The 21,257-nt window shown below is 44.7% G+C and overlaps 1 protein-coding gene across 4 annotated transcripts in view; it reads right to left on the bottom strand.

Annotated features, from left to right (window-relative positions):
• MTTP (microsomal triglyceride transfer protein) overlaps positions 1-20,130 on the bottom strand; it is a 61,056-nt gene extending 40,926 nt beyond the window's left edge. For 2 of the 4 annotated variants that reach the window (XM_053253879.1, XM_053253882.1), the window contains exon 1: positions 10,626-10,758. In XM_053253879.1, coding sequence (XP_053109854.1) covers positions 10,626-10,686 — 61 coding nt within the window. In that variant the 5' untranslated portion in view covers positions 10,687-10,758. Of the gene's footprint in view, positions 1-1,599; positions 1,675-10,625; positions 10,759-20,088 lie in introns of those variants that run through there. The other 2 variants (XM_053253880.1, XM_053253881.1) reach the window with 2 other exon arrangements.
• Positions 20,131-21,257: the final 1,127 nt, after the last annotated feature.

Below are 21,257 nucleotides of genomic sequence, written 5' to 3'. Positions count from 1 at the left end.
GGAAGCAGCACTCTTCACTTCCTCAAAGGTACCCCTTTATTAATTAGTGCTTAAGACTGCCAAGCTGACAACTTGCAGAATCCGTTTTATCTTTTAAGCCATCTGCTACAGCAGAAGCCATTGCCGGTGAGGTGGGGTGGAGGGCTCTTCCGAGCTGCCATTGAGCAGTCACAAATGGGGGACGGAGGCACACACCTGACAAACAAGCAGTAAGAAATTGAGCCCTTTCTCATGATCAGTGAGAAATGGCTCGAGGGAGAGGAAGGCTGCTAGCACTTACCTCCCTGCAGACAATCCCTCTGTCTTTGTTGGGCTGGCGGATTGCCTGCCCGGACAATTGCCGGCTGCACCTGGCAGCACGGAGGGTTGGGGGCTGGGATGCGTCACCCCCTGAAAGTCACATAAGTGGGTGCACCAAGTATGTGGTGCATTATGGGGATTCCCCTGATGCGGGTCGGGAGCCCTGCAGTCTCCCAGCTCCGGCTGCAAGTAGCCAGGGCTGGCAGATGAGCAGAAAAATTGGGCTGAGGGAATGCTTGCTCTCTTAACCTCATTTGGGAGGCAGGCTCTGTGGGCGGGTTTGCTGCCATGCCGCCGGGAGCCGAGTGGCAGGCAAAACCAGGCTGGGCTTCCTTAGCCTGGTTTTGCTTGTGCATGAGAACAGCCTCAAAGTGTCAGTAATGGGGTGGCAGAGTCAGCATTGTACAGACCCACAACTGCCGACTGGCTAGCAGTGCATAGTGGGAACCAATTATATCAGTGGCCACACCACCACCTGCCCCACCTCACTGGCTGCAGCAGGAGACTGCCGCCAGTGAGGTGAAACCAGGTAAAACCAGTTCTCCGAGGTGCCCGGTTGGCAAGCCTTTTAGGTACTTCCTTTCAAGTCTTCTCAAAACCTACCTTTTCCTGAAGCATTTGTTTTCACCCTTTTGTCCTGCTCACCCCCCAGTGAAATTGTTTCTGTTTAAATTAATATACCGCCCTGAGCCATTTTTGGAAGGGCAGTATAGAAATCAATCAATCAATTAATCAATCAAATAAATATACATACCGCCCTCCATCCTAAGACCCCAGGGCGGTTAACGACAAAACAATTCAATGAAAACATAATACAGCTAAAAGGGTTTTAAAAGCAAAGGACAGCTCATTGGCCACTAGCCTGGAGACAAAGGGCAGTCTTAACGTTCCTCCTAAAGGCTGGGAGAGAGGGAGCCATATGGGTGTCAGCCTGGCTCCACCGCCTGGGGGCAATGACTGAGAAGACGAAGGTGAAATGAAGGTGAAGTACATATAACTGCATTGACTCACTTTTCTCCTTGGCTGACTTCCCCTCTTCTCCATTATAGTCTCCCTCATTATCAGCATTCAGACTGATAAACTCATTGGAACAGGCCTAGCAGGGCTGGCCCATCCATGAGGCAAACTGAAGTGGTTGCCTCAGGTGGCAGATTAGGAGGGGTGGGGGCTGTGAGGGCTGGCGTCATCCACTTCTGCCGCCCACCTCTGCTCTTCTCCCACCCCCTCTCACATTCGCAGAAGTTAAAAAGGAAGAGTGGAATAGACCTCTTCCGCCATGTGAAAAAAGGGATGAAGTACCTGCGTACTGCATCACAGAGCATGTCTGGAAGTCCCACCCCCGGCGTTGATGCACCTGAAAGCACCACCCTCCATGCACTCTTCAGCTACGACGTTTGTCTAAAGAAGCAAAAGCAGTAAGCACGACGGTGGGCGTTGCCACGGTCACAAAGTTGGGGCTGGCGTCCCAGCCTGCCAATCACGGAAGCATTCATAATCACACTTATCGTGTTTGCCTCTTCAGGCAAACACCGTAACTGTGAAGAGCATGGATAGAGCAATTTTTGGGGGAGAGTGATGAATTCACATGTGAAGAATGGCAGCATATAAATATTTTTTTAAAAAATTAATTAATTAAATGAATACTGGAAGAGGTGGCTATGAAGGAAACAGTCCACATGCTCCCTTTGTCATCTTTTACGTGTGCTGAGGTTTAGCTCCACAATCTGGTGCCTTAGTGTGCATGTATAGGATACAGAGTTCAAGCTTATGAAAATCCTTTTGCTGACTTGTATGCAAAATAACCCAGCTTTATTCAACAAATTTGTTTCATATATTTGTACAATGCCCCAAATCATGTCTCTGGGTGATTTACAACAAACATTAAAAAACAAACAAACCCCAAAACAGAAATTCGGGCAATCAGCCCCAAATCCAAGTTTTTATATTTTAAAAAATCTGGCAACTTGTTCAAAGGTCAAACTTATGGCTTAGACTTATGGGTTAAGGGTTTCAAGATGTGGTGAACACCCTCGAGCACCCTCCCTCCCCTTCAGACCAGCCCACAGCAGCCCAGGCCACAGTGAACCCTAGTCAGAAAACAGCTTAACCCTGTGTAGCTTAGCTACTAGCTCTAGGTGAGGCAACCAACCAATTGCAAAAAGGCACAAACCACCCAAGGTTACAGGTCAACAAGACCCGAGGAGAAACTATTTCCAAATATAGTAAGCAAGAAAGTGTAAACAATTTGCTGGGTGAAAATGCACACAGTTCCTCCTTCCATTCACTCTTTTCACCATCTGTGACGTACTGATGGCCTGGGGAAATGGAGGGGTTTCAATTTCTGTGCAAATTTGCACAGTGTTTCCTCCTCCAAATAGTAGCTCCAGCAGTGGGGACAGCAATTTAAATTGGGGCCATGGCATTGGGGCAGCAAAGGGTGAGCCTCTCTTCCTCACCCCGCCCCCTCCTCGCTCCCTGCGCCACAGTCCTGGTCCAAACTGGGCCCTCTTAAGACTGCTATTAGGCAAAAAAAGGTGGCTGGCATCAGAAAAATTACTCAAAGTAGCTCCACTGAAATTAAAAGGACAAGTTAGACAATCTCTAATTCCCATGGGCTACTCTGAGTGATTTCCCTCATCATGTAGGCCTACACTTGGAGTTCTAAACATGAAACTTCCACATAATGAGGCGATTCCCACCAACAGCAGAAACCAGGCTAAGGGAACCCAGCCTGGTTTCTGCTGCTCATGTGCAGCAGCAATGGGAGCCATGAGGCTCCCAGCAGCAAGCCCACCTAAATGCCCCCCTCCCTTAAACGAGGTTAACAGAGTGAGCGCTCCATTAAGCCCATTTTTTTGGTCATGTATCACACTCGAGGAGGGGGAGAGGGGACCGCACAAATGCACTACACACTTGCGTGGTACATTACTGGGGCTCTGGGGGGTGGGGTGCCGCATGGTGGTGCTTCCCTTCGCCTGACCCCCAGAGCTGCCGGCCAAGCCACGGACGAGCACAGGAGCTCCCGAGCGAAGCCGCCACTCGTCTGGGCAATGATCCACCCACCTGGGAAGTTCCATTTGATCGTCTGCGGGGAGGTAAGCATGTTCAGGCTTTCTCTCCACATAACAGGGCAACCCTTTCAAATTGATCATCAAAAGAGCTTCATTGTCTCGTTCAGCTCTAGGGGCCAAATCTGATGTGATGGAGCAGCCATGTGTATTCCCCCCTCCCCCCCCCCGCCACACGTCTGCTCTGTTTACAAATATAGCAAGGGATGAGAGATCTATTTCTTTCATGTGAAATTGAGCCTGTGGGTGAAGGAAGCTAAATCACCCCTCTGCCATTTCACTGTGTTGCTTCAAACAAAATTTCCCCCAGTTCCAATACTGGAAGTGAGCCAGAATGGAGAAAAAGTGGCTTGAAGCAACAAACTGTAGCCAAATAATGCGGGAAGGGGGATAGTTTGGCTCCCCAAATCCTTGTGCTCCATTTCATATTAAAAATAGACCCACCCAACCCTGCATTTGATTTATGCATGGGGCAGACATGTGAACAAACAAATGGAGCTACCCCAGGCCTCTCTAGTTTGGCTCAAAAGCATCAAAATAAAACTCTTGGTAGCAAAAATAAAAAATAAAAGAAATTGAAGGCTGTTTTGAGGTGTGAGATTTTTCCCTACCAAATTTCCCAGTGCTAATGCACAATTAAAAGCCAGCACTGAGGGGTTAATGTCCTGCTCCTAGTAAGCTGTTCTTATATTCACAAGAACTTCTTTTAACCTTTGCTCTCCCCCTTGATTATATTACCTCCTTCTGATATAGCTGCAGAGTGCAGTCATATACCCCTGGGTCTCCTATTTCCTTAAATAGGACCAGGCATGGACTTTTAATACAGTATTTCAATATACTGATTTAGGGTCAAGAGTGCCTCTGTGGTCTAAGTATCTTGCAGGGAGGAGCCGGCAGACACGACTTGACTTGCAGTGGTAGTGTCTATCACTAAGACTATCTATAATTAAATGATGATAGCGTATAACACAGAAAGTTATGCTGCCTGAGCAGAGACAGCTGTCAGGGCCTGTCCCTTTTATTAGTACTCTTGGCATGCACAACATATGCCTCTCTAACCACTATCTGGCTCCAAGATCATAAGCTACACTTGCCGTAATATTAGGTAGATTATTTTATGCAAAAAGGGTAGCAAGCTATTTATTAGAGAAGGGATCCTCAACCTTAAGTCCCCAGATTTTGCTGGACAACAACTCCCATCATCCCCAGTCACACTGTGGCTGGAGATAAGGGGAGTTGTAGTCTGACAACATCTGGAGACCCAAGGCTTGAGGCCCCTATACTAGAAAGTATTAATAAAATTCATCTTTAGATAACACATAATTTGCTATGATCTGGTCCAATCAACTCAAAATATTTACAAGGAGTAAAGACAGGATATCCTGAAGAAAGATACATGTTGGCACAGCTCTTCCACCAACGTCCTCAAAATTCAGATTAATCATATGGATCTTATTATAAGCATAGTTACAGTGAGGCTGCTTGTTAATTCTACAACTTTCCATATTCTCTGTAAGCAGTCCTGATTCAAATTGAACACTTCCATTCAGAAGCTATTTCATTGTTTGCCATAGTCCAGAGGTCTCCAAGGGCATAGCTATAATGGAATGACAAATGGAGTCCACCAGTTAGCCAATAGCTCACTCTTCGCTTTCCCACCTCCCACCTCCCTGACTCACTGGCACGCTGTTGGCTCCTGATTGGAGGACTCACTGGCACACTGCTGGTTCCTGATTGGAGGATTTATCTCAGCTTCAAGCCAAAGTATGTATTTAAAAACATGTTTCTGAGCTAGGGGAATGTGGTAGTGTGGGTCTAAAAGTGTCTGCATGCATGGGGAGTGTGTGATATTATTTGCATGGGGTGAATGAAAGTGCATGCCAAAAATGTTTCATTTTGCATCATGTCCTTACAGTTCTTCTGCAGCAAATATGAGGGAGCATATCTTTGGCAGGAGGCCCAGAGAAAAGCTCTTCACTTTTTGACCCAAGCCCACTCATCTTGCTATGTCCCTGAAGGCGCCACTTTTACCACAGTACCACAGTAGTGTAACTCTGTCATTACGTGAATGATGAGTTCTTCTCTTAATGACTGTAACAGAAAGTGGAACCTTGCATGTGCAAATGACCCACCATAGATAGAACATTCACATTACTTCATATAATCTTAGACCTGGTCTATAATACAGTGAAGTGAGAATGAGATGGTAGAATGGACTATACTTTAGGTTCCAGATGGGGGATGCCACTTCTGAATGCTCTCACATATAAAAATTCCCTGCAAATAGAAAGCTGGCACTTCAGGGAGAAAAGCTCTAGCCTAGCTCCTTGCCTACTGTCCTGGAGTTCTATTTAGAGGGATTTTTAAATTCATTTATTAATAAGTAAAGATCTTTAAAATGAAAATAAAATAAAAAAGGCATTTTTAAATGCCTTAAAAATGGCATCCCTGGGCTACTACAGTCTGAAGAAATGCTCATTCATTCTACCATATCATTTCGCAACCATATGGAAACCAGGCTTTCTACATAACACTTTTCAAAGGGCTCTATTAATGCAAGCCATCAAGTGTTGAGTAATAAACTGATATGAGAACAGAAGTGGTGTGCATGCATTTGTGAACCTTCCCCTTATTTTATCACATCATAACCCCTGCTAACTGGGCAAAGAGGCACCTTTTAACGTGGTGATTCTCTTTATTTAGCAGGGGGAGAGTAACTGGCCCTATCCACCCCGAGCACAGTACCTGTTGCCGGTGTCTATCTTATGATTCTTTTTAGATTGTGAGCCCTTTGGGGACAGGGATCCATCTTGTTTGTTATTTCTCTATGTAAACCACTTTGGAAACATTTGTTGAAAAGCGGGTATATAAATATTTGTTGTTGTTGAGTGAATAAAATCTGCCCTGGATTTCCCACTTTTCCTGCACTTACCAAATCCTTTCAGCTAATTTGTAAGTCGCTCTCATACAACACCAGATATTAACAATATTAGCGATGGCCAAACCCCATCAGCTTGAAGAGTAATTGGGTCACCAATTGTCATAATTCTTTGCAAACACTCAAAAATAAGATCAGAATGTTTCAAGAGTTCTAAATCAACTTGTCCTGATGGGAGGGATTGGATATGATGTACATTCTCCACTGCTGCTTAGAAACTGTAGTGTGGGGTGTTAGTGGAGAACCATGCAATGCTCCCTTTCCCTCCGCGTACATAATGTGCCATGATGCCTTGTCCCATAATGAGCTGCTGATATGAGACTTCCAAAGCCCCAGGCAATGTGGTTTCCCTGCCCTTGCTTTTTAAACATGCAAGCATTACACCTGGACTGCACAACTCAAATGCCCTGGTGGGACGGAACCATCCACAACTTGGTGTGCAGGGTCTGAGGTCAATTTTTAGCTCATTATTACATTCAAATTAAAAATATTATTTGTTACTTGTGGATCTATCCCCCCGTCAATGGACTCATAGTTTTAACCAAGGATAGTAGCCAGAGAATAGGTCCTGTCCCTGCTCAATCGGTGGGGCCCCTGGAGTGCATGCCAGCCCCAAACAAATGCCAAGTCCTCTCCTCTCTCCCTAAATTGTTGTTGCTTTCAGGCTGCAATGCTAGGCATGCTTACATGGGAGTAAGCCTCACTGGGCACACCATGGAGCATATTTCTGAGAAAGCATGCACAGGATGGCACTATAAGGCAGTTTCCAGCTCCTGTGTTGCTACAGGATACCTGGGGGCCAGTAAAATAGTCACTGTGGGCTGAATCTGGCCCCCGGTATGTTGTGCAGGCCGGCATTACACACACAAGAATTTCTCCTCTCTTTCCCACCCTGACAGCTGCAAGAGGGACTTCACCACCTGGAGGCATTGGCACCTGATAGGCCCTCTCCTCCTCCTCTGCACATACTGGCAAAGCATCAGCAAGTTCAACCACGATAAAAATGCCAATCTTCTTGGTACTCTTCTGGGAACCCTTCAAGGGAAAAGGCTAAAGTAGGAACAAGGTGGCCGGCATGATATCCAGCTCCTCTCTCAAAAGAGCACATATGAAAAGGCAAGCTAGTAATCCCAACACACACAACATATTAAAGCACGATATACTTTTTAAAAGTTCACATTATTTTTGTATGTTTATATACTGCCAGTCATCAGGTCTTGAGGCAGTTTACAAACATCAACAAATATAAACAATTAAGAGCAATTAAAGCGGTTAAAAACCCATTAAACTAAAAACCTCAATTAAAGCCACATGCCCTACCCTTAGGGCCATGATTTTATAAAGGGCCATGGTATTATTTAGTAAGCTATATATCTTTTTAAAAATTCCGTTCAGTTTCAGCAATGAAATGTGCCAGCCAACCACCAACACAATCTTTTTGAGAACATAGTCTGAGGAATGCAGACTGAACAGACTTTTTGTTGTCATTTATTTTAACCATTGTTTTAATTTGTCATTTATCTGTTTTAACTAATGTTTTAACTTTTTGGTTTTTTGTAAACCGCCCAGAGATGTAGGGTTTGGGTGGCATAAAAATATGTAAAATAAATAAGCAGGTGCAAAACATACACTCACAATATTATCTATTTCAATTGAAAGTAGAATACTTTTCACACAGGCAAAAGAACTCACTTCAAAATACATTTGCAATCGTAAGTGGCATCTCCTCCTATAACAGAAGTAATACAGGGAGGTCATTAACACAATAAAAAACTGTGTCCTACCTGGGTTTGGGAACTGTGTGTGCTCCCAATTTTATGTTGTGTGGAAGCAAGGTAGGAAGAAAAGCTACCCAGGTTTCCCTCCTACCTTGCTTCCTTACAAATTGGGAGCACACAAAGCTCCCAAACATGGGTAGAGCACAGTTTTTTTCATTGTGTGAATGATCTCAGGGTATTCTACCATTTCAGCCTTCTACCAGGCTATTTCCAACTCATTCTGTTGCATGAGTAGGCTCCAGAAGAGGGAAATAGTTGGGCAAATGACCATGAAGCTTTGAGCAACAAGTTTCAAGGAGTAACCTTCCCTTCATGCTGCATGTGGAAGGCTGACTTGCCAAGGGACAACTTCAGTACTTACAAAAATAGATTTCCTTTGGTCTGTATTTACAAACACAGACTGCCATAAACAACCATGGATGGAAAACAAACCCCCAAACTAGTCCTGTGAATTGGTCCTAATCAGGCCATCTTCCTAACCCTCCTTGAAAATGGGTTATAATGCCTACTCTGTATTCCAGTCTCAAAGACTAGAGCAGGAGCCGGGTCTCACGATCTGTGAGACCCGGTTTCTGAGAAACTGCGGGGAGAGCGGGCTAAGCCCGCTCTCTCCGCAGACGAGCGGGCAGGGAGCCCTGGGCGGCCAGATCGGCCACCCACACAATGGCCGGCTCCAAGACGGAGCTGGTGGGGGCTGGGGAGCTTGGGGGCCATGCAGCCCCCGGAAGCCCCAGTATGCCCTGCACGAGTGCGCAGGGCATACTGGGGAGACCCCCAAGCCAGGAGGCTGCTTTTAAGCCTCCCGGCCAGGGGTCTACTCACGAGTAGCCGTGGCGCGGAGCTGCGCCACGTCTACTCGTGAGCGAAGCGCTCACTCCGTAAACCTGGGCTAAGGGGCAGGCTACAGAAGCGCGTTAGCTGCTCCAGAACCACTGGGCTCGGCTGTGAGCCCGGTGGTTCTTACGATCACAAAAATCGGGCTTTTCCTAGCCTGATTTTTGTGATCGTAAGAATAGCCCCTAGGGCTGCCCCACTTTGGCCTTCTTACTAAGATGAACTAAGATTCCCATAATTCCTGACTATTGGCCACCGTAGCTGGGGATGATGGGAGTTGTAGTCCAAAAGCAGCTGGAGGGCCAAAGTCAGGCAGCCCTGATCTAAAGCAGGGGTTCTCAATTTGGGTCTCCAGATATTATTGGACTTCAGCTCCCATAATCCCCTGCCCCAGTGGCCTTTGGTTGGGAATTATGGGTGTTGAAGTCCAATAACATCTGAGGACCCAAAGTTGAGAATCCCTGATCTAAAGGAACATAGATCTGGCTATCATGACTCCTTTAGTCACACAAGTTCCTACTTGGTCTCTTGTGTTGTGTGTCTCACATAATGTTTATGGAGAGTGATGGGCCTGGCTTGCCTCATGCTCAAGAAGATAGCCAGCTACCTTTCCATCTCTCAGAGTCCCAAAGTCTATCTAGATGTTGAAAAAGTGGAATTGATCCTCCTCCACATTCCAGGAATGCCTCACGTCACATAGTTGTCACCCTGAGTGAACTTCCACAAAATAAGCTCACCACCATTTGAAGGTAACAGCTGGCCTTGACAAATTTCATTTGGATCTAGGAGCCAGCCAAAAATTTGGGAGCCAGTCAATGGACACTTGAAAACATTACTCGACCTAGCAATGCACATTGTGGAGCAGGAGAGTAAATTGGCTTTTCTTTATCTCCTTTAAAAGTAACGTGCTTAGAGGAGAAACAAGGCTGCTTGGAGCAAATGAATATTTTATTAAATAACTCTACCTCTGAAGTGTAAATAAATAAATATCCAGTCTAGGCACCACAATTAACTTTCTATATTCCATTACTCCCTGATGTCTTGGATTTGTCAAGCTCTGTACAAGCAAACTGCTTAATTAGAATACTGTGTAGAGACAACCAGAATATTTAGCAGCATAGCAGAAGACACGTGGGTTGTGTACCACCTTTGGCTATGGATTTTTACTGCTCCATCCTTTAAACTCCTACAGCTTCAAACCCCAAGTGAGTCAGAACATTTGCTTAAAGTTTATTCTAGTGACAACTCAAGAACACAGACTTGCCCTGACATTGATCCCACAAAGTAATTCAAATCAATCTTGAGTACGTGGGTAATTTATTTCAATTGTTCAAAAGTCATATCCGGATCAGGGTCAAGTTCCTCCCAATCTCGGCAGGAAGAAGATTCTTGATCATGCTTACTACTAACAAAATTTGCTTCCTTGTAAAGGGAGATGGGTGTCATCAACATTTTTCGTGAAATTCCAAAATTTTAATAAGTGATTTGGCCAAGTTTGTACAAGAAGTTAGTGGTTGAAGTAGAGAAAGAAAAAACACTTTCCTAAAATCATTATCGAGTAGATTCCTGTTTATGTAGGAGAGACACAAATATCAGTTCCACTCACATAACACACTCACTTTACTTCTATCATTGCAGAAATTAAAAACATTATACAGTACATGGACCAATGCAAGCAACAAAATAATAAACAAAGAAGGAGCTTACCTTTTACAGAAGCTGAGTATGTGGAAATGATGCATGGGAAAAGCACTGTAAGAAGAATCATGCCTGGTTCTTCTAAATTGTAATACTATGATGTATTCTAAGGCTCCTGAGAAGTGAACTACTCAGATTGGAGTGAAGCCTGAAAAGAGGGCTTCTGAATCTGTCACAATAATGTTTATCTAGATGTAGTAAGGGTCAGATTCCAAACTCCACACTTGGGTACTAAGTTCATTGAAGGTCTGTCCAGTTAATTATTAAGAACTCTCTGTGGCATTCAGGCAGTTGTTCTCCCCAGTTTTCATTAATTTATACTAAGATACATGCTAGTACATGCCTGCCAGCCACTCATATTTGACTTAATCCATCTCCCTGTACATTTAGTAAAGTACATGTCAAAAGCATAGACAGCACAACAGAGGTGGAAGAGAACCCCATTCTAAAAAATTATTCTCTCAACTTTTTTCTCCTTATATCACTACCCAAAACAACTTCTGCATACAGGACAGAACTTGTCCCATCAGAATAATTTGCCCTTCTTTTGCGCCCTAACCAGTTTTGTCTGTACTGGTAAAAAGTAGGAACATAGAAGCATAGGAAGCTGCAGTATACTGAGTCAGACCATTGGTTGATCTAGCCCAGTATTGTCTTCACAGACTGGCAGCAGCTTCTCTGAGGTGGCAAACAGGAATCTCTCAGCCCTATCTCGGAGAAGCCAGGAAGGGAACTTGGAACCTTCTGCTCTTCCCAGAGTGGCTCCATCTCCTAAGGGGAATATCTTACAGTGCTCACACATCAAGTCTCCCATCCATATGCAACCAGGGTGGACCCTGCTTAGCTAAGGGGACAAGTCATGCTTGCTGCCACAAGACCAGCTCTCCTCTCCATGTACCTCTTTCATGCCACCCCTAATTTTAAATACGGAGGCTACTTTTCTGCAGAGGTTCTTCAAAGTTATCAGCAGCACTCTTGAAAATCACACTAAGGTCAGGTGAGAGTGTACTCTGAGTGTAACACTAATGCTATTTAAAACAGGATCCAAAGGACTAGTGGATCCAAAGGATACTGGCATGCTCAGTGGGGATTTTGAATATGATTTCCCTTGAATAGTAGAACCCTACCGTAATTTGAAAGCCACCTAATGGCACAGTGGGGGAATGCTTTGATGAGCATGCCAGAGGTTGCCGGTTCTAATCCTTGCTGGTATGCTTCCCAGACTATGGGAAATACATATATCGGACAGTAGCGATATAGGAAGATGCTGAAAGGCATCATCTCATACTGTGTAGGAGATGACAATGGTCCACCCCTCCTGTATTCTACCAAAGACAACCACAGGGCTCTGTGGTCGCCAGGGGTCGACTCGACACCGACTCAACGGCACACTTTACCTTTACACTACCATCCTTTGAAAGCCTCACAGTTTTAAGAGCAGCTTCCCATGTGGCATGCGGAGGCGATGTTCAAGAAACACAAGCCCTGCTCAGACACTCTACTGAACGGATATACAATCTGTGTACACTGGGCAACATCCCAACTGGAACTAGTTGCACAGTTCTTTGGAACCAATTCCCAGACAGGGTATGTGTATGTGTGTATTGTTACAACAATCCGGTATGGTAGGCTACTGTAATTATTCCCAGAACCAAAATGCCTGTCAGTATGATGGGCAGGATGTATGAAAAAGGAAGCAAATCACAGTTTTGGGATGCCCTCCACAAAGAGGGCCATTTGGCCTCTTTGCTGCTGGATTCCTGCCTCATTGTAAAAACGTGTCTTCTCCAGAGTATTCTTTGGTGGGGGCATATAATAATGAACTATTATATTTATATCCTGGCTGTTTTAATAAATAAAAATATATCTGATGTGTTATGATTTTATTCAAAAACCAACTAAGACTTAGCCACCTTGGTGTGTGTGTGTGTGTGTGTGTGTGTGTGTGTGTGTGTGTGTGTGTGTGTGAAGAAACCTGCATTAGATCCCTCAGAGTTAGCTAATTTCAGACCTGTCTCTAATTTTCCTTGGTTTGGCAAGGTGATTGAGTGAGAGGTTGCTTCTCAACTTCCAATACACCATGCTCGTCACGTAGTGCATTGTGGGATGTGGGAGCCCACAGCTAAATGTCCTCTCACTCCCCGGCCACTCTCAGAGCAGCCGCACGCTGCTCATGTGGGCGCTTGGTGCTAGCAAGCCCCTTAAGCAGCAAGAGTCATGAGGGGGAAGGCAGGAGACCTCCTGCCTTCCCCCCAGCCCTCACCAGGACCGGGCAAGTAAGGTCATGTGAAGGACCTTAAGGTTTCAAAACCTAATACTGAATGTAACATAAGGGAAAGAATAAAAATGATTCCTCTCCTGCCAGTGCCAACTCTTTCCCATACTAAAAACAGCTTCTCATTGTTCTTCTGTGACTTCATCATTTGCAAGGACACTTGAAAAAGGCCCCATTCCTGGATTATTTCTGTAAGCATAATGTGTGTATTTGCTGTATGGATGGATGCTTTTCTTACCATCTAAATACAGCAGATTTTCAGTTTGAACACCATCTACACAACACATTCTGTATGACACTTCCATCGGTTTCTAGGTATGGGAATCACCTGGACGTTTTTCACACAGGGCTTTTAAAGCCCTTTAACTTGCATGTCCTCCGGAATGGAGGGAGTGCATTCACATATTGGCCAAATTTACCCCAAAGTCCCTGCGAGCTATCGGGGAGCACTTCACACACAATTTGAGTTTCTCACTGCGCGTTAGAATGCAGAACGATTTATATTGGGGTAAAAAAATCCACTATTTGCATCGGATTTTTTGGGACAACTTCAAATTTGCCGTAAAGCTTCCCAGTAAACCCGTGGTAAAGCCTGTTGTGTGTAAAAGTCCATGGTAAGTAAAGTGATCTCATGAATGGAAAGTGTGATCTGTTGTCTGCATCTGTCCCATTTCTTGAAGATCTTTATGCAACTGCTTCCTTCCTTTAAAAGTCTCAGGTAAACTGAATTAGGATGCTGAGAATGTCATTAGCAACTAAATAATTAGGTTTCATAGCTGTAATCTGAATGCAGCTGGGGTTTGTAGACACACCAAGTCAAATCAGGCATTTTCTTCTCTGATAGGACTAGTGAAATGTCCATCATTATGACATCTAGGTGCACAGACTGACTACCATGTCATAGGAACATAGGAAACTGCCATATACTGAGTCAGACAGTATCTAGGTCTATCTAGCTCAGTATTGTCTTCAAAGACTGGCAGCAGTTCTCCAAGGTTGCAGGCAGGAATCTCTCTCAGCCCTATCTCGGAGAAGCCAGGGAGGGAACTTGAAACCTAGATGCTCTTCCCAGAATGGCTCCATCCCCTAAGGGGAATATCGTACAGTGCTCACACATCAAGTCTCCCATTCATATGCAATCAGGGCGGACCCTGCTTAGCTATGGGGACAAGTCATGCTTGCTACCACAAGACCAGCTCTCCTCTCCTATCCGCATTGCAGATGTCCTATCTGCATTGCTCTGCTCTTTCCTCTACACAGTCCTAGCCTAGGTTCATTCTATAGTATGAGATAGAACATTGTGAAGTGGCTTTTTAAAAAAGAAAGCTTTCATGTCATTTTTGCAAAAGACCCACATAGCTGCCATTTTGTTTGTGAATATGGAGGAGAGAGAGAGACCATTTGCATATATAATTCATTTAAAAACATATATAATTCATTTAAAAACAGATGGTCTATTTCAGTAGTGTTGTAGATTCTTTACAAGTATTTGGCCTTAAATTCCATCTGTAATAACTGTAGTTACTGGATCTGAGGGTCAAACTAGAGGAGCATGCCAATATGTGCTCAGGAGAATTTCTTCCAACAAGAAGTGCTTTTCCTGTTTCCCAAAACAGCTGTATGGTGCATGCAGAACGTAAAGTTTACTCTTTCCCCTTATGCTGTTTTCCTACTGAAAACTACTCCCCGCCCCCAGTAACTATTTGCCCATGAAACAGCTATTTCCTGCAGAGGAAATAAGCCTGGGGAAAATCTGAGTGAAGACTTTGAAGCATAGTTTCTGGTTAGGTTATCCAATTAGAAATTTAGCACATCAGACAGATTGACCTTGAGTATAGGGTACCTAAATGGAATTCTAATGCATTGCAAAAAAAATCAGAAATTATTATGTTACTCTAAAGAAGTTTAAGGAACTACCAAATAAAAATTTAGTTCATATATTCAAGACAAGCTTGCTATCCAATGAAGTAACTGAAAGTATTCCCTTTCATTTAAACATTTTCATTTAAACAACAGATCAGTGACAGGCCAGTGTACACCTCAGTTAAACCTTGATAGCTAGTGTTCCAGGGTTAAAGTACTCCCACTGCCATAAATTTTTCCAGAGTCCAAGCCATAAATACCCTACCATTATCGCCTAATGAAACTAATTATGCTTCCTTTGACCAAACTGAGTTCAATAAAACATTCTTATGCTGCTCCTCACAGATGACACAGTAAAGGTTTAGTAGGGGAAATGTCACTTACAAATTTGTCATTTTTATGATACTTTTATTCTAAAGTTGTCATTCCAAAACATTTGTGCTGATGCTCTATAGGAGCTGCAATTGTTTTCCAGTCAAGCAGAAATTAACATAGAGCTTGTAATCAAAGGTTGCAGTAATGCAGATGTCCCTCTGCAGGTTGTGCTTCAGTGAGGAAGAATGTTCCCTCCCTATGACTTAACTCACAAATATAGTGAAATGTACTCATCTCACACATGAAGACAAATTTGAATTCTTAAGAGATCTGGAAAACAAGTTCCAATAAGGAAAGGTTAAAGGAACTGCGTATGTTGAATCTCAAGAAGAGAAGACTAAGAGAGTACATTATGATAATAAAAAATAAAAAATAAAAAAATATCACTATCATCATCATTTTATTAAATTATTAAACATCTCTCTTAGTTAGAATCAGTGGACTGGTTTGTTAAAGACATTTCATTCTTGGTGAATAACAACTGTGCACAGAACCGTTTGGCACGGTTTGGTCTGAATTCGGACCGAACTGCGGTTTGGTCAAACTGAAGTTTTGGTCAAACTTTTAAGTAAAGATGGCTATGATTGCCACTAGAGTAGCAAAAAGGTGAATTCCTCCACCATTCTTATATATAACATTTTTAATCTTGCCTTTTCTTCAAGGAATTTGGAGTGATGTACATAGACTTCCTGCCCCCCATTTTATTCTTGCAACCAACCTATAAGTTTGGCTGAGTGATAACAACTGGCTCAGTGTCACCTGGTGAGCCTCATGGCCAAGTGAGAAATAGAAACCAAGTCTCCCCGATCTGTCCAGCAATCTAGCCATTACACCACTATGAACCTCAAATCAGCTAGACATACCTTTTTAAAAGTAAATACATCTGCATCTTACCCCACTCTAAGAATAGAAGAGGATATGAACCAGCCATCAGCATGGTAAGCTAGGACCTTAGTAACAAACAGAATCAATCTATGAGGCTATTCTCACAATGGGGGGAAACCGGGCTAAAGAAGCCCCCCATCGTAAGAACCGCCGGGCTCGCAGGCGAGCCCAGTAGTTCTCTGGCAGCTAGCCCGCTAAAGAAGCCCTCTCTTTAACCCAGCTTAGCAGAGTGAGCGCTCTGCTAACCCTGGTTTTCTGGTTGTGTGCCGCCATGGTGTGGCTCCACGCTGACACACAAGGAGAACCCCCCCCCCCCGCCTGGGAGACTGAAACAAGCCTCCTGGTCCCGGGGGGCTCCCCAGGATCCTGGAACGTCCGGGGGCTGTGCGGCCCCCGATCCCCGCAGCCTCCACTGGCTCCATGATGGAGCCGGCAGTTGTGTGGGCAGCCGATCCAGCCGCTCAGGGCTTGGAGAGGAGAGCTAAGCCCACTCTCCACACAGGAAGCTTTTCTCACCGATCGTGCGAAGAGCTTCTACGTTTATGTATGGAATGGGAAGAGGGAAGCCAAACATTTCAGATTAAGTAATTCAAAGGAAAGGGGCATGATCTGCATGTGTCCTTAGACTTATGTGTTGGCACAGCAAATTTAGGACCAAGTTGTTAAGCGTGCATGGTAAACACACCCTGTGTATTACAGTTTATTTCATAAGTCCACGCTGGCATTGGTATCTGTAGCTTTATTGTCTGATTAGATATAGAGCTAGTTATGCAATTCTTGTATTTCCCAACCAAATACTTTCTTGGAAGAATATTATCGTTACTATAATATAGCAGAAGCAGACAGTATAAAATGTGTCAAAACATATATTGTTTGTGGATATAAATACATCTTCAATAAGATCTTATTTCACACATAGTTTGCAAGCTCTTTCAATCCTGAGATAAAATTGACTTCAGATTTACTACTGTATTGCCACTGTCTAGTGTTTCAGTTTTTACAATTAGTGTGTACTAGATTATCACTCTACAATAAGACATATTTTTAAGATAATTATGAATTAATTTACACTTCACTCTCTTTAACCCAGGGGTGGGGAACCATGGCCCTTGTTGTGAACTATACCTGGTTTCGCACTCTGTACATGCTCAGAGGGAAAGAGGCAAAGTCACATCATACACAAACAGAGTTGGTTCTTGGAGATGATGACCATGTAGGATCTGGGCGCGCAAACAGAGATAGAGAGAGACACACTCAGAAATTTCAATGGGCTTTATTATAAAGAGTTGCTCATTAGGATAAAATAATCCACATTAAAAACATGTTTCAGATTCAAGGTGTAGTGTAATGTGCCTAACTAACATATGTGTGCACATTAAATCTTCCTAAAGCCTAATACAATTCAGATACAAGCAGAAAAGGGGGGGGGGGTAGGCTGAGGGCTGCCATGGTTTGAGGGGAGATTCAGGAATTACAGGTGAAACTCGGAAAATTAGAATATCGTGCAAAAGTCCATTAATTTCAGTAATGCAAATTAAAAGGTGAAACTGATATATGAGACAGATGCATTACATGCAAAGCGAGATAAGTCAAGCCTTAATTTGTTACAATTGTGATGATCATGGCGTACAGCTCATGAAAACCCCAAATCCACAATCTCAGAAAATTAGAATATTACATGGAACCAAGAAGACAAGGATTGAAGAATAGAACAATATCGGACCTCTGAAAAGTATACAGTGTACTGTGCTTGATTGGCCAGCAAATTTGCCTGACCTGACCCCATAGAGAATCTATGGGGCATTGCCAAGAGAAGGATGAGAGACATGAGACCAAACAATGCAGAATTGCTGAAGGCCGCTAATGAAGCATCCTGGTCTTCCATAATCCCTCATCAGTGCCACAGGCTGATAGCATCCATGCCACGCCGCATTGAGGCAGTAATTGCTGCAAAAGCGGCCCAAACCAAGTACTGAATACATATGCATGCTTATACTTTTCAGAGGTCCGATATTGTTCTATTCTTCAATCCTTCAATCAGTTTCACCTTTTAAGTTGCATTACTGAAATTAATGGACTTTTGCACGATATTCTAATTTTCCGAGTTTCACCTGTAGTAGGGGGACGAGGGGAAGGGAGCAGGAGAAGGGGAAGGGATGAAGGAATTCCAGGCTTGTAGGAGCAGCATATTTACCCAGGACCAGAGACTTGAGAGCGGAAATCTTTTCAGTTGAAGAAGCCAGGCCTTTGGTAGGAGACAGGAGCCTTTTGCAGTCTGCTCAGGGCACGGCTGAGCGTCCATGGGCAGAGTTCCTGCTTTTTCCATGCGGCTAAGCAGCAAACTCTGGGATGGCTTCTGTGAGCAGGATTGCCCGTAGGCACAGAACTGCTAGCTCTCTGTCTAGTGGCCCCCACTCTTTATAGTGTATTTTCCTTTGATCTGTTCAGAGATCTATTCAAATCTCCTCTTTTCCTGGGTTCCCCAGAAGGGGTGACAAAGCTGTTACTTTCTGGACAATGTCTTTTAATTATTCAGGATATTGGCCAGTTCAGAGAAATCTGAATCTCATCTTCTGCAAACTGTGCACTTGGAAGGGAGCGGGAGGGGGAGCAAGTGTTAGTAGAAAGACTAAATCTACAGGTGTTCTCCTAGGGTGGAATTTCTATAGACAGCAACTGAGTAATTCCCCCTTGGGCATAGCAGAGCCAATCATTGACAATGATCAACATAGATTTCTTCCACAGACATTATCTGATAGTGAGTTACATTTTAGCATATTGATTAGCACAGGCCCGGCCCTTTGTGTTTTCTTAAGTATCCAGTTCACAATGCAATGCTGGAATGTGCCTCTCCCTTCGCAGAGCAGGCAGTTCACCCAGAGTTCAGGTGTGATTTCATTTCTTAATATAAAATGAAATCAGACACAGGTCTATATTCCACAAACTTCTGAGTGGTGCATTACACCCTCCAGCTGTTGGCTGGGGATGGTGGGAGTTGTAGTTCAAAAACAGCTGGAGGGCCAAGGTTCCCCACCCCTGCTTTAACCATTCTTTAGTGGGATGAATATATAATTGCAAAAACATGAATCTTGCTTAATTTGTGTGTATTTTCATGTCAGATAAAGTAGTAAAAGCATTCACACAACCACTTAGGATTACCACTTTTGTGAACTGGAAACATGCCCCAAGCTTGGGTGCATGGAACTAGTTCCATGATTCTTTGCATCCTGGAAATTGGGTCTACGTTTTATTAATTTCAGTAAATATCTTACTGGGAGGAGGAACTCTCCTAAGCGCCCTTTCTGCTCTCTCACAGTGAATTATAGGCGCAGGCGTTGCCTCAGAGTTGGGGAATTAAGTTTATTCACTCCCCTCCTCCCGGCCACTATCAGTGGGAGCCAAAAGCCAAAAGCTCCTCTCCGGGAGACTGTCAGACCCACAAACACCATCCCAACTGATCTGCTCATCCTCAGCAGCCTCTGCCTTAAATAAAGCCCTGCGTCTCAGACACTCCTCCCCGCTTTCGGCCAGCTCCATCTTCCCTGGCCTGGCACGTGTCCTGGACACGCAATCCCTGGCCTCCAAAGGGGGATCATTCCCCAACTCCACCCCCTGCATTATCATTCCTCCAGCTGTTTGCAGCTGTGGGGCTGCTATCCTGGCTATTCCCTCTCCACCAATCTGCTGCCTCTTGGGTGACACCTGCCCACCCCCCAGCAGCTGTTGCATGTCTCTCTGAATCCTCTCTGGCTTCTAAGAGGTAATTGCCAGGGCTGTCCTGGCATCTGGAGCCCCCAGCTTCTCAGCACTCTACCAGCTGGCTGGGCACACCTCCTTGTCTGAGGGAGGAAACCCTGACACTTACATTACTAGCATCATTATTATTTTAATAAAACACAGCCTCAAGAAGCTACAATTTTGAGGGGGGAGGAGGTGGAAGTGTGAGTAACTCCTTTCTGGAAGCATTTTTATACTTCAGCTAAAAGGAGGAGGTAACCCTAACTCGGTGGTAGACCCTAGGGGTTGATATTACTGGTTAGCTGCTAAGAGCCCAGGACCCTCAAAAAGGCTCACCTTCAAAAGGGGCTGAAACCACCTCTGTGCCCTTAGCCATTGTGTACTGGTGTGGCAAAGCAGCTTTCTTGGGGTCTGCCCTAGTTGGAGGGGGCCCAAGAAGAGCAGTTTGCTGGGGTGCCCAGAAGTCATGAGCTGTTGAAGGGATCTAGGCCAATTTCCAACTTCAATGCAAGTAATTCAGAGCAAGTGCGTCTAGACAACCAATGGGTGTCCAGCCTTTGTCTGAAGACATCCAGTAAAGGACAGACAACTCCCTAGGTCAGGGATGACAAACCCGACACTCTCCAGCTGTTGTTGGGCTGCAACTGCCCAGTCACAGCTGCAGCTGGGGATGATGATAGTTGTAGTACAACCATAGCTGGGGAGCTTCAGGTTAGCCAGCCCCGACTTGGGAACTGGTTCAATTGTCTAACTGCTCTTATTGTTAAAAGGTTTATCCTAACGTTCAGCTATGTATCCTCCTGTAACTTAAACCCACTAAATCTAGTCCTACCGCCCCTACCCCCACCCCCTTTTCAATTTAGCCACCTACCTCCCTGTAAATGTCAAAGCACTTCCCGCCTGTTTGAGGATAAATAATAATTTCTGCCAACCAAGCGCACTCAACCCTATCTGTCCTTCCAAACTGCACTCCATTTCCCCCCTCTCTCGCGGCTGACTGCCGCTCCCTCCTTATCGGACTCAAGAGCTTCCTACGTTTGGTCTCCAGCAGCAAGGACGACCAGGACTATCAAGTGGCGTGGAGGGAGACCAGCCATTCTCACACAGCCTAGTTCTCGGCTGGCCAGCGAGCACGAGCAGTTCTCCTGCGGCAGCATCGGCCAATGAGCGAACACTGTTGCTGCATCGTTCTTCCTCGCATCCTTTCCGCTCTCCTTCTCGGCCAATTAGATCGAGGACCCGCTATTCGGCGCGCTCATGTTTAAAATTTGGATGGATGGTAGCCGGGAGAGAAGGCGAAGGGGTAGCAAGCATGCCTTGTTCCCTTTGCTAAACAGGGTCTGCCCTGGTTGCATATGAATGGGAGACTACATGTCTGAGCACTGTAAATTTCCTCCCGGGGGATGGGCCGTGGCTCCTGCCTGCAACCTCGGAAAAGCTGCTGCCAGTCTAGATGAACCAATGGTCTGACTCGGTATACGGCAGCTTCCTATGTTCCTAAGAGA

The sequence above is a fragment of the Hemicordylus capensis genome, chromosome 5, assembly GCF_027244095.1.
Source record: "Hemicordylus capensis ecotype Gifberg chromosome 5, rHemCap1.1.pri, whole genome shotgun sequence".
In the NCBI taxonomy this organism is placed as follows: Eukaryota; Metazoa; Chordata; class Lepidosauria; order Squamata; family Cordylidae; genus Hemicordylus; species Hemicordylus capensis.
This window is presented reverse-complemented; position numbering and strand designations above follow the sequence as displayed.